This window comes from Macrobrachium rosenbergii, chromosome 9 (assembly GCF_040412425.1).
Source record: "Macrobrachium rosenbergii isolate ZJJX-2024 chromosome 9, ASM4041242v1, whole genome shotgun sequence".
Classification (NCBI taxonomy): Eukaryota; Metazoa; Arthropoda; class Malacostraca; order Decapoda; family Palaemonidae; genus Macrobrachium; species Macrobrachium rosenbergii.
Genome location: NC_089749.1, coordinates 54,896,046 through 54,908,607, shown reverse-complemented (window position 1 = coordinate 54,908,607; position 12,562 = coordinate 54,896,046). Strand labels below are relative to the sequence as shown.

Sequence of the window (12,562 nt, the reverse complement as noted above, 5' to 3'; positions counted from 1 at the left end):
CTTGTGACGCCGGCTCCCAGGAAAATTAAGATAATAAAGCCATCCCTAAGGAAGCCAAGACGACGATCTATCTGATTTTATTAAGATCCATGCCATTGTGCATTTATAAGATCTTGTTTACATGTTCTCAAGCAGCAAGAAATTAGCTGATTGAAAATCTCTCTCTCTTGTCATGTTCAAGTAAGCATTCCTAACCTAAGTGTACGTGACCCTTCCAAAGAAAGAACGGCCGATACCAGGCAAATTAATTCGAATACAATAAAATTAAATAAAAGAAACACCCTCTGTCCCACAATAGATGAGGACAAGTTAAGAGTAATTACAACACAGTGATAAACTGTCGGTCACGCAGAGGCCTGCTATCCAGACCAAGCAAACAGCAGTTTTCACCCTCTGAAAAAGAAGGGCTAGCACTGGGGCCGCACTGGACCAGCCACTCACGAGGATCTTTTAAAGAAAAAAAAACCCAAATTACTCTTATCTCCACAGTGCCAATAATTTGCAGCACTGTCATCACTGAATAGCCATTTACTTCTCTCTTTACCTCTTCTCTCATTCGATTGTTGCACTCTGCAGGTGCAGTAGAGTGCCTTCCCATATAGCCTAGTTGGATCTGGCAGAGGGTCCCTAGGAAACCCACGGGCACCATATGCCACTAAAGAAAACAAGAGGGAACACAGAAGAGAACGTTCTTCTGGGACCCATCCTCAACGGTGTGCCTAGGACACTGAGTGCCACCAGCAGACCTGACACGGTAATACACCCCAAACTACAGTGCTACCTTTTTGGAAAGGGTGCCACGCTATTAGCGGCACACTCGCTGCCCAAGTACGCTGCCGTGACTGGTTAGACGCCCCTCCCCACCAGAACCATGGCAGCAGAGCATTATAAAACTTTCCTGGGGCTGGGGACGGCGGCAGGTCTCACCGCCCGAACTTACTATCATTGGCGATGCGGATGACTTGGCCAAGGTAGAAGGGAAGAAAGACTCGAGCAGAGGCGCATGAAGAAGAACGGCGGTGTATAGTTTGAGCAAAGGCACAGGAAGAGGAAAGAGAAGAAAGAAGGAGACAGTAGCGGAGTTAGCCTGCAAGGAAACTGAGTTAGCTCCCAAAGGAGAAGGAGCTCGAGCTTGAGAGAGCGAAAATGGAGAATGCCAAGCCATGAAGCAGCCACTGCTCTCTCTCCTAGTCCACACCTGCTGCATCAAACGCTCCACTTCGAAAGCATCACCCTAGTCCCTATGGACTGAGGATTTGTTTGCAAGCATGGCTGGAGGAGATCGAGGCCCTTTCGGGAGCAACTACAGCACCACGGAGACGGAGAGAGCCTAATACTCAGCTAAGCATATGGAGGGAAAGCTAAGCAGCAGCGCTTCGCCTACTGGAGAGAAGAGCCAGAGAGGCAACATGGCAGAAGTCTGTAGAGTCATTACAAAGGCTCATGAGATAAACTCATAGGCAAAATGGACAACGTGGTTCTGGAGGTCTTCGCTAAGGAAGTCGGGCTGGTCTTGGACGGAATGGGCATGTCACAAACCCAAACCGGCACGCCGCCCGGTTCGACTCCTTGGCCTGCACGACGCTTATGATCTTTTCTAACGATTCATGCGAAGATCTCTTCTACCGTGCCAGGGCCCCTTGTTGCATATTCCAGACGATAAACAGCCTCCACACTTTCTATGGAAGTTTCTGTCGCATGGCTGATTCAGAGGGAAACTTTCAATCAGTCGCATAGCACCTCTCAGAAGCGAATCATCCCTCCGGCCTACCTCTCGAACTCCACTCGCCCGTTGAATGATCACCAGATACGATCTCATGAATCCACGTGCTAGGCTGGGCCACGCTGCTGAATACCGATACAAACTTGGCACTAATAAGCAGCCTAACCCTACCAGCCAGAACTCCGCTCCCGATTCATCCGCTCAGCCCTCTCCTCCAACAGTTACTGCAGGCCACCGAGCCCATCCAAAAGGCCCGTGCAAATCCTGTGGGGCTGCTAGCCACTACAATGCTGGATCTCCGGCCTGTCCACATCATGTCCCCACCACCAAATTTGTCAACCTAATCAGCACTTCATTTTCTGCTGCTGGTCCGCACTGGATCTCTCTTGCCCTGAGAGACTGGAACCCAGTCTATCTCGGTGGCCCTCTTCAGAGCACTAGCCTGCCAGTGACCCTTCCGGTCACAGTAGACACTGCAGCAGATATTAGCCTGATCGCCAGGGCCCAAGTGCCAGCCGTGCCATGGTTGACTTAAGAAAACCCGTGGGAAATGAAGTGATGAGAGGGCCACACCATTATCGCTCCTACGGTCCAACTCCAGGTAATGACACCTGGGGCACTCATACCCCACCGCTCTGGCGTGGTAGGTGGAATTGGCCGGAGGAGCCTTGTTGGGTCGGGATCTTCTCTGCGGAAGCCCGTCACCAACGCCACTCCGCAGCCGCGTTACCTCCTCCACAGAGGCCCCATCTAACACTCTCAATAAGGTCAAACCCCCACCGTCCGCCCACCAAAGTGGTCCACGGAAGGGGCATAAACCAAATTATTTCAGGCCTAGCCCTCTCCAATCGCGAAGGGCTGGCCCACCAAGAGGTCCTCCCCGAAGAGAGATTCAGAGGAGCAGTACCGCCGTAGGACGTGGCAAGCGGCAGACCACCTGGCCAAAATTGGGAGGGCTGCCTAAACAAGTAACGCCCAGCGGACGCCCCCGAACAAAACTCACCGAGAGGCTACGATCTCCCGCTGGGGCAGGAATCTCTGCCGCAGCCAACCACAAGTCGTCCGCGAGGTATTGCACCTCCGGACCCCTCATCAGGCATGCCTGACCCTCAACTGCTGCCAGTGCCACTTGCGAGCACTGAGCAGTGCCAGACTCTGCCCGGCCCCGGACGCTGAGTCACCAGGAAAAGGCCCAGCGCCAGGCCCAGATCATGAGCAACTCCGAGACGATCTCTGATGCAGTTGATCATTGGCGATTGAGAGCTTCCAGCACCGGACCTTCTTTCGCAGGCCTTGACTTCCAGGATGAACTCTGAGGATCGGAATGGTACCCTTTCTGAAGACCAGGAACTGGCATCCTCGGATGCCGGCCGATCGCTTCGCCCGCCATCGCAGCAGTCGGAGTAGGAGTCCTCCTGCAGCTTTTTGGTAGTTGCTCTGACTTCACATTTCGATGCTAGCCCTTCTGGCCTGTCCCCGAAGTCGGTGCTTTCATCACCTGCTAGGCCAGCTACTGATAGGCCTTGGAGGAACCTGAAGAAGAAGAAGAAGGGCGGAAGAGAGCCCAGTATTGCCGCCGAGCTATACGTTATCCTGGCACTAGTGCCCTACACAGCGTCTCTAACATCTAAGAGTGATCCTGGCCCTTGCCCAGAGAGAGAAGGTAGCCAGTGATCTCTTCCCTTTTATTGCACTTCAGCTCAGGCCGCCTTAGCACAGTACATCAATTTAGTAGCCTTGTTCTTTCCACTTACCACCGAAACACAGTAATCATGGCAGCCTAACTAATTTCAGTAATCTTAACTATTAGAACGAAAGCCATGATGCTCGTACACGCATGGCCTAAGACCCAGTGAGGCACCCATTTATCATATGAGGCAACCTCAAGGAATTAACTAGTAAATTTAATTGTATTAAACATAAACTGGCGTTGCAATTTCAGTTAGAACATTAACTCTTATGTTGGTGCCGGTCGGGTTAGATAGGTTAGGGCTAGGGAATATCATAGAATGTACCACTACAGGCCAGGCCCAAACACATCATGATTTGCAGGAGTGTAGCCTATAATAACCGTGAGCACCCTTCCAGTACCATTAGAATTAGGTAAAGTAAAGTGAATATAGCCTCCAGATCCTATCTAGGTTAGGTAGCTCTGTAGCTAGGTAGGCTAACCAGGACTAATCTGCTCAGGGGAAGGAGAGCACTCATGAGAGGCGAACAGCTTGTTTAGTATAGACCTTCACGCCCGAAAAGGAGTGAAGGCCCTCTAAAGGGGGAGCTATAAATATTTTACGCCGTTCGCCTCTAACATTTAGGATAGTAGTATCAGCCTGATCAAGACAGGGAAATTGCTTTGTCCCACGCTAGGAGCGCCTTAGTTCAAACTTTAACGTCCGTTGAAAAGGATAGGTAGCATTTAGCCATTTTTTCCCCTATAGGAAAATTCCCATATCAGCCTTAAAAATAGGTGGTCCTTTTTCCTTTCTACCTGTCTCATGGCGAATGTTTTGAAAACAAGAACGTGGACACCTGGTGTGACTGTCCTGACCTAGGCCGGGTCAGGAACGACAGAGAGAAACCAGCCGCTGTCCGGCAGACGTCTGAAGGTGGCCCCATCCCCTCTTTTTCTATTATCCCATTAGTGAAGTGAAGAAGCAATTGCGAAGCCCCTTCTCGGCGGTGGGGCGTTGGTGCGCATAACGCTCGTCTTGGCGTAGTCGCTTGTTCAAAACTGCCCATTCTTTTATCTTTTCTGTATTTTACTTTGTTTCTCCTTCATCCCCACTTACTGTATATGTGTTTACGAGGTCTAGATTAAGCCTAATTATTATATTGTTAGCTTCAACCTCGTTATTCCAGCAAAATACCTAGGATTTAGGTAAGCAAAATCAGGTTAATCTTCGATGCTTTGTATGCCTTCGCGTCCGAATGTTTGGAAGAACCGTTGCGTTTAAAATCGAATCTATCCTAACATTTTGTTGGAAGGCTAATTTACCCTTAACTGGTGACCTTTGGCTAATTAACGACTGTCTTTGAGGTTAACTTTTGTCTTCAAGTGGCAGGTTACGTGTAATCTTGGTTTGCAGGGCCGTAAAAATTACGTAAATTGAATAATACATGATCAACCAAGACCTCACACGTAACAATATATATAATGTGTGTGTAAAAACTAAAATTCACAAGACTTTCTTTCGAAGATGCCATATTCAAGATGGTCAGAAGAGCTTTGAATCTTGCATTGTGCTAAAAGGGCCTGTAAAGTTATCAGAGCCATGCTTGAAAATACAGTTATTTATAAACTAGAAGTAAATTTAGCCAAGTAACTGAAGCTGCTTTTTTATCATCTGTCAACAAAAACCCTCTCCCGAATGAGAACATTGGAATTTTCTTTTCTCGAGAGCTGAAAGTCAGCAATTTTCAAACTGTTGATACTAGTGTAACAAAGCGAGAAACACCGTATAATAATTTAGTCAGATATCCAAAAATTCTGACGGTTCCCCATGACATTAAGTCAAAACGCATCTAATATGCATTTTAACGATATGAAGAAAAATTGTAATCTCTATCATCCATCATTGCTGATAATCCTAGTTCACGAAATTGTAGAATACCGAAATATTTATTCCAAACTTAAAAAATATCGATAACTTATGTTTATCTTTGTTTCTCCTTTCTTCGAATGAAGACACGAGAAGCGACTCCTTAAGGGAACACTACAATACATCTCCATACTGGAGATTAGATTACCCCTATCGGTCTTCCGGTATTCGTTTTGTACCTGTGGCAACGACTTGACCTTCACGAGTTAGACGGTTTCCCCACTTATCATCGCGATGGTCAGGAAATGACGTCTTCATTGAATGCATTATTATTATTATTATTATTATTATTATTATTATTATTATTATTATTACTGTAGAATAGATAACTCATACGGGAAAAAAGGAGTTATGCATAACTAATACAATGACAGTAATTAAAAAATAGGCCACTGTAATAGAAGCGAAGAATAACTTTCCTACCAATCTAACATTCAATAACACCTACGTATATGTAGATTATCTCGTTTGTTATCACTCGTTCATCCAAAGGTGCGGAAGTCTCCGAGAAGTTAAAGGGCCTTCAAGTTTACCAGACAATCAATATCGTACAGATAAAAGCACATTCGTTTCAAAGTAAAAAAAAAAAAAATTTGTTTTCTTTTATCATAATTACAACAGCATGACTTCTCCGATAAAAATGTATACGGTTATCTAAAACTGCGATGCTGTTTCAATTGCAAATTTGCTAGTGTAGCTCTTGCCGACACAAAAGCTTTCTGGAAGTCACTGTTTTACTATCTTGGTGTAATGTCGCCGTTTCCTATTTGTAATTCACAGTTGCTGAACGCAGTTTTTGACGTTTCCACTTTGTGTGACTGAAATATTTTGTGTAGAGACGACTTGGTCACTAGTTTTCTCAAGTGCTTCAATATCTGGGCTCTTCAACGTTCTTTGCCCAGATATTTTTTCAAGTTCATAAGTTGCTAACGTTGAATGTTGAAAAAGACCTTATTACGGCGTTGCCAGTACCCAATATACAACTTGTTTTGAGAAAATGTTAAATGACAGGTTAAATGAAGTAGCAAATAATTAAGCTAACTAAGGCTGTTTTGTCTAAATGTAGAGAAAATGAATGACCAGTGGAGCTGAAGGGAATTCCTTTAATACTTTTACTGTCTGCCTCTCTTTATCAGTTTCTCAAAGTAGGTAGTGTCAAATCCTGCATACTTTGTTCCGACCGTGAGTCCATAGGTAGCCCAATAGGTAGATCAGGAATGAAGAGGGTTGGTAGAGGTGGGTCAGTCCTTTATGAAAAGCTATGGTTTGTATACCTAGGAAAAATACAAATTACTTTAAAATTTGGAATTTGTTCCTGTAGGAATACGAACCTTCGCTTTCCATAACAGGAGCCTCGCTCCTTAGGCGGAAGATCGATCTACCTGCTACTGAGTGTAACAGGTGAGTGCCCAGGACTCCTCTGGGCTCCCTTGGTCTGCACTCCACACCCCCTAATCTCTGGAATACTACCCTCCTGGGCCAGAGGCCAACCCTGACAACTCAATCTCCCTCAAGAGAGGGACACTGTAGCTCATGTTCCTCGGGACTAGCTCTACTCCTACCCTATTATGGCTCTGTAGGTCATGTTGCTTACTCTATGAGAGGCACTGCCCCTGTGGCACTCTCCTTCATTTTCATGGGGGTTCCCATCTGGTAAGGATTGCCGAGTCATCTAACTCATCTCTTCCTCAACCTTCACCTTCAGGTGTGTTGGGTGCCACTTGCGGTGGGCAAAGCCTTCCTATGTCGAGCTCCACGCCCATTCTACACCATTTGCTTGGCCCATGGTGAATGTGTCCAGGGACCTGAGGGCTAAGTGCCTGAGGTAGGACATGAATGTGGACTGCCTCTCCCAGGCTCCTGCCTTCTTCACCTGTAGGGCTGGGTGGTTCTTCTAGTAGTTGACCGTCAGGCCTAATCTTTGGATCTCATGGGCCTTTACCTTTACTTAAAGGGTGTGCCCTTCTTGTGTTGAGTCATATGCCCTGATTATGACCTCCCTCCATCAGAAGGAGATTGAGTTTTACAACATTTCCTGTATTTTCAGACAATGCTTTGGAACAGGCTTCTGCATGCTGTTCGGTGGCCTGGCAGCTCCAGCAGGGCACAACAACCTCTCCTCCCTACTTCCTTGACAAACTCATGCAGTGATGGGTTGGAGAACCTTTATAACCTTGATTCTAGGGACTGTGGGGTTGTGTGTCTTGGCCAGGAACTTTGGTAAGAACCTGAAGGACACGGAGATTCAACCTTCTGAGTGGTATGCTCTGTAAAACAGGATATGGACTTCCCCAACCCTCCTGGTCAAGGCTAGGGCCAGGATGAACACCATCTCCCCCACCATGCCTTGCCTTCTACACCTTTCTGGGGCTCGTTGGGCAGATGGAGAGGCACCTTCAAGATTATGAAGACTCCAGTTATGACCTCCGTTGGGAGTCCTGACTTTTCTAGCCCTGACTGTTCAAGGCCCCTTATGAACACTAGTAGCTCCCAGGATGCAGACAGCTATCTCCCTTTTGGTCTCATCAGTTGCAAGAGGGTTGCTCTGTATCCTTGAGCTGCTGCTCCTGAGAGGGCCTTACTCTTGATGAAGGTTCACTAGGAAGTCTGCCATCCATGTGAAGAGGTCTGGAGTGGAGAGTGACCCCTTTGATGGTACTGATCACAGAAGATGGCCCACTTTCCCTTGTAAACCCCTATAAAGGATGTTCGGAGTGTGTGTGAAATTGCCCTTGTAGCTCCCTTCAAAAATACCCCTTTTGGAGGAGTTGTTGGATAGTCTTCACCCATGAGTGAGGAGAGAGCTCACTGCCTTTGGTACCTCTTGGCACGTAGATCAACCACAAGTGGGCCGCCACTGTTATCCGTAGACCCTGAGATGCAGACGACTTGTTAAGAACCTTCGTCGCCTGTCTGAACAGGGGAATTCGTATATGTCTCTGTTGTCCCATCCAGTGGTAGCTTGGTGTTTTAGGCTGTGCTGAACAGGTCTGTCGATGGACCATTCCACATTTCAGACTCGTCTGCCACCATTCTGTCCTCACTATCTGGTCATTCTTGCTCAACTGGTCTACTGTGCTCCTCTTCTTGTGGATCCCTACACTAACAGTTTGTTCTTGCCATGGATGAGAAGGCTTTCACCACCGCTGTGTCCAACAGTGTCCCCAGGCATTCTGTACCTTGCTTTGGTTCCAGGTTCACCCAAAGAAGGCGAATGCCCTGAGGAAAGTACTGGTTAGAGAGTTTTCAGCTGGCCCAACCTGGTAGCTGCCCTTATAAGAAAGAATGGTATTACTCCCAGGGGATCCAAGGAATCAAATTTGTTTACAAATTTAAACGTTCAGAGGAGCTGTGTAAGAATCTTGATATAAGTGATGTTGGGCACAGGATGACTGTCCCAAGAACATGACTTCAAGCCCAAAGAAACAGTGGGGTCATGCACCAACATTTAGTAGATTTACAGAATAAGAAGCTAGCTCTATATGACCATATCACAGATATTGAAATATTTCACCAGGAAGATGGCTGTGTGTGGTTTGTGATTGCTGAAGCATTGAGCATCACTTTATACAACCTACCCTAGATGTCCAGTTGTCTTCAGGCTGTGTTCTTCCCTTCAGTGTAAGAAAACAGTGTTTTGGGCCATTGACAATCTTTGTGAAGCTAGAGTATCTGGTATTGGAAACTTCAAGAAGAACTGTCCTGGTCTGAAGTTTTTGTTTTTTCTTCATGTCACTTCTTTCAGGTTCTTCCAATCTCTTAATTTTTTCAATGTACTCACCTGCATACTGAAATGCAGTTCCATTGTAAACTGGTGTAGCCCTAAAGAGTCATGATTTATGGCTAAGCCAGCTGCTGACAAAAAATATTTGAAACAGCATAAGGGTGGTTCTTTGTCTTTAGTTTTACACCTGAAGATGGGGATATAGGAAATTGGAAAAGTGTTACAATAAAGTAGGTGCCATGTGTGCACTGGCATTCAATGAAATATATACACTATATATATATATATATATATATATATATATATATATATATATATATATATATATATATATATATATACACACATATACATACACATATACATATATTATGTATTATATATATATATATATATATATATATATATATATATATATATATATATATATATATATATATATATATATATATATATATGAATATTATATAAAATCAGTGAACCTCAGTATATGAATGCCTTTCATTACAAATAGTGAACCAGGTCATGATTAAAATAATCCAGGTCATGATTAAAATTTGGTTGTAAAAATTGCCCTAATTTACAACGCTTATCGAAAAGTATGAATTGCCTGTTCACACCTGTATGGGTTGGGCATGTTGGTACTGTTAAGTCGAGATAGGGAAAATAAGTGAGGCTTTTGTCAGTTTGGGCTTGTATCTCACCCTGTGAACATCTCTGTGAATAATTTAAAAATTTTGTTTTGGTTGTTTAATATATAACCCACCATGGCTCACAAGAAAGTTTGTGGTAAGATGAACCCATGAAAAAAGTTGTGAGGATGACGATAGGTCTGAAAAGATTACTACTAAACATAACTGTGTGCGTGTAGCTGTCTTACAAGGATGTGTGCTTGTAGCTATCTTTCAAGGATGTAAAGGAAACCAATGTTGAAAATCAGTCTTGTATTACTGGTAAGAAAGAAATCAAGTGGGCTAGTGTGGCACAAGGTATAACAGTGATAACATAGCAAAGAACACAACTGATGATGTTGAAAAGTTATTGTTAATCTGGATAAACTAGAAACAGTTAGCAGGTGACAGTGTTTCTAAGCAATCATGGAAAAAGCAACAGCTGCATGCTGATCTTAAAAAGAACACCCCTAGAACAACTGATAAAAACATGTGGGATTATTGAAGGCGAGCAGACGATGGTTTGATAAAGTTTAAATAAGAACTGGTGTTCAATGTTGTGAGGCAAAAGGAGGCTGCCAGCTCAGATAGAAAAGCAGCAAAATTTTTTTTGATACTTGCCCCAACAAGTTCTTAAATTGTGATGAGACAGGCCTCTTCTGAAAAAAAGCCAAAACAAAATATTGCCCAGAAGATGGCATTACCTGGGCACAAGCTTATGAAAGATAGGACAATTCTTATGTTGGGGCAATGGAAGCGGTGACTTAAAAATGAAGCCCTTACTTAATGCATATTAAAAAATCTATGTGAAAACAAGCTAAATGTGATGTAAGGCAAAGGTGACAAGGCAATTATTATATATTGAGGAGGTGAACTATGTGCTTGGCTCTGGCTCCCAAGCAATGTCTGCAAGAGAAAAATTTGCCACTTAAGGAAGGCTGTACTTGTCCATGACAGTGCTTCTGCTAATTTTCCAGGCTTGGAAGATGCGATGTTAGAGGAAATCAGGTTCATCTTGGTCAAGTTTCTTCCTCACAACACCTCTCTGCTCCTATAGCCCATAGACCAGTAAGTCATTTCCAATTTCATGAAGCTTTATACCATGGCACCACTTTCTAGAGATGTTTCAGTGTGACTTCAGATACAAAGCTCGCTCCAGAGAGTTAAGGGAAACCCTCTCACATTCTGAATTAAGTCTCGCAGGCAAAACCTGGGGAGGAGTGACTCAGAGGACAATGAACTCTGCTTAGAGGAAATTCTGGCCTGATTTTGAGAACAAGACTTGAGGGGGTTGAGCCTGAATCTGTTGTACATGTCACTGAGGGAACTGTGCATCTTGGCAAGACATTGGGCTTGGATTGGTGATTGGTGGAGTTGGAGGAAGAATATAGTCTGAACCCACCACTGAAGAACTCTTAGACCTTACTGAACAGCAATAACAGACAGCTAAGAAATTTCCACAAAGAAGGATACCCCTTCCTCTTTAATTAAGCAAGTGTGTGAAGTATGTGAAGGCCAGCAAATTTTTGCTAAGAAGTATCCGTGCTATAAACATCCATAATGACAATGTGATGTCTTGCTTCAGACAAATTTTAAAACACAGGCAAAAATAAGTGTCTGAATAGTGAGCCACAACCAAGCCCTAGTGTTATGCTTACAAAGTGGCTCAGAAGAGAGAGTGCCCCGAAGATTTAATGGAAGGGAACTCCCCTTCCAAACAATAACCCTCCTCAGTGTATTCCATAAGCCAACAAGAGTCCTCAATAAAGGTAAAGCGAAATTATCCATTCATTTATTCTCTATTTTTCTTCTACGAGTATATTTATTTCTTTTTGTTTTCTGCATGTAAAACCAGTTATTTTGTATAAAATATGTTTTGTTAACTTAAAGGAAGTAAAATAGATTAATTGGATTAACTATTTATGAAATTATATAACAAAATATATTCGCACATTTTGCTGTACATGTGTGTAAGCGTACACTTACACACATTCGTACATATGATGAAGAGTTAGGAAGCAAATTAACAAAGCGCATATTTTAATAGAGAATATTTACAACTAATAGACTTTATAATGAATTGGTGGCTAGCTATAGTGCTGTATATGAGCATGTATATTACACCTCTTGTTACAATATTTATTTCGCTCCTTAACTAACTAACTTAGAAAATATTGGCTTGAGATTTCCTCTGTTAGGACTGACTTACCAAACCCACAGCGAAGATGAAGAGTAGAACTCTCTCTGAAAGAGAGTAACTAGAAAAACCAAAAGCTAAGACTGACTAATTTAAAGAACTCTCAATACAGCCAGTCTTGATCTCTGCAAAGAGTGACTTCTGAAACCTTTGGCTACTTGTCGCTTTGAGAACTTTTTGATATTGCGTATCCACAAGAACAGATTCTCAGAAAAAATTACTTTACAGACCTCGATTTAATTCTGAAAAAGAACTCTAATGGAAATTTCCAAAAATGACGACTCTTACAACTTTCAAGGTTTTTTCTTGTGAAAATATAGCGTAAGTTGGTAGTGATAATTTTGCAGCAATTATCATGGCTTCAAATAATAATAATAATAATAATAATAATAATAATAATAATAATAATAATAATAATAATAATAATATATTACCTGTACTTGTCTGTTGTGACCTTTTCCGTGACCTTTAGTACTACCTTTTCCTCCACCTTTGCCTTTGTGATTCGGATGTGCCTGAAAAAGAAAATAAATGGTATTATGGAAAACTCATATTTCTAAAAGTTTACCAGATACACAATTAAACTATTGGGGATCTTTACAGTCGAGGCAACACTCGGGAACGTGGAAAGAGTTATTGAAATTATTT

The 12,562-nt window shown here is 43.3% G+C and overlaps 1 protein-coding gene across 8 annotated transcripts in view; it reads right to left on the bottom strand.

Moving 5' to 3' along the window:
* The window catches only part of LOC136841821 (uncharacterized), a 628,887-nt gene that overhangs the window by 18,868 nt on the left and 597,457 nt on the right, over window positions 1-12,562 (bottom strand). For all 8 annotated transcript variants that reach the window (XM_067109179.1, XM_067109181.1, XM_067109182.1 and 5 more), the window contains one exon: window positions 12,349-12,429. In XM_067109179.1, the coding sequence (XP_066965280.1) occupies window positions 12,349-12,429 (81 nt within the window). The remainder of the gene's footprint in view (window positions 1-12,348; window positions 12,430-12,562) is intronic.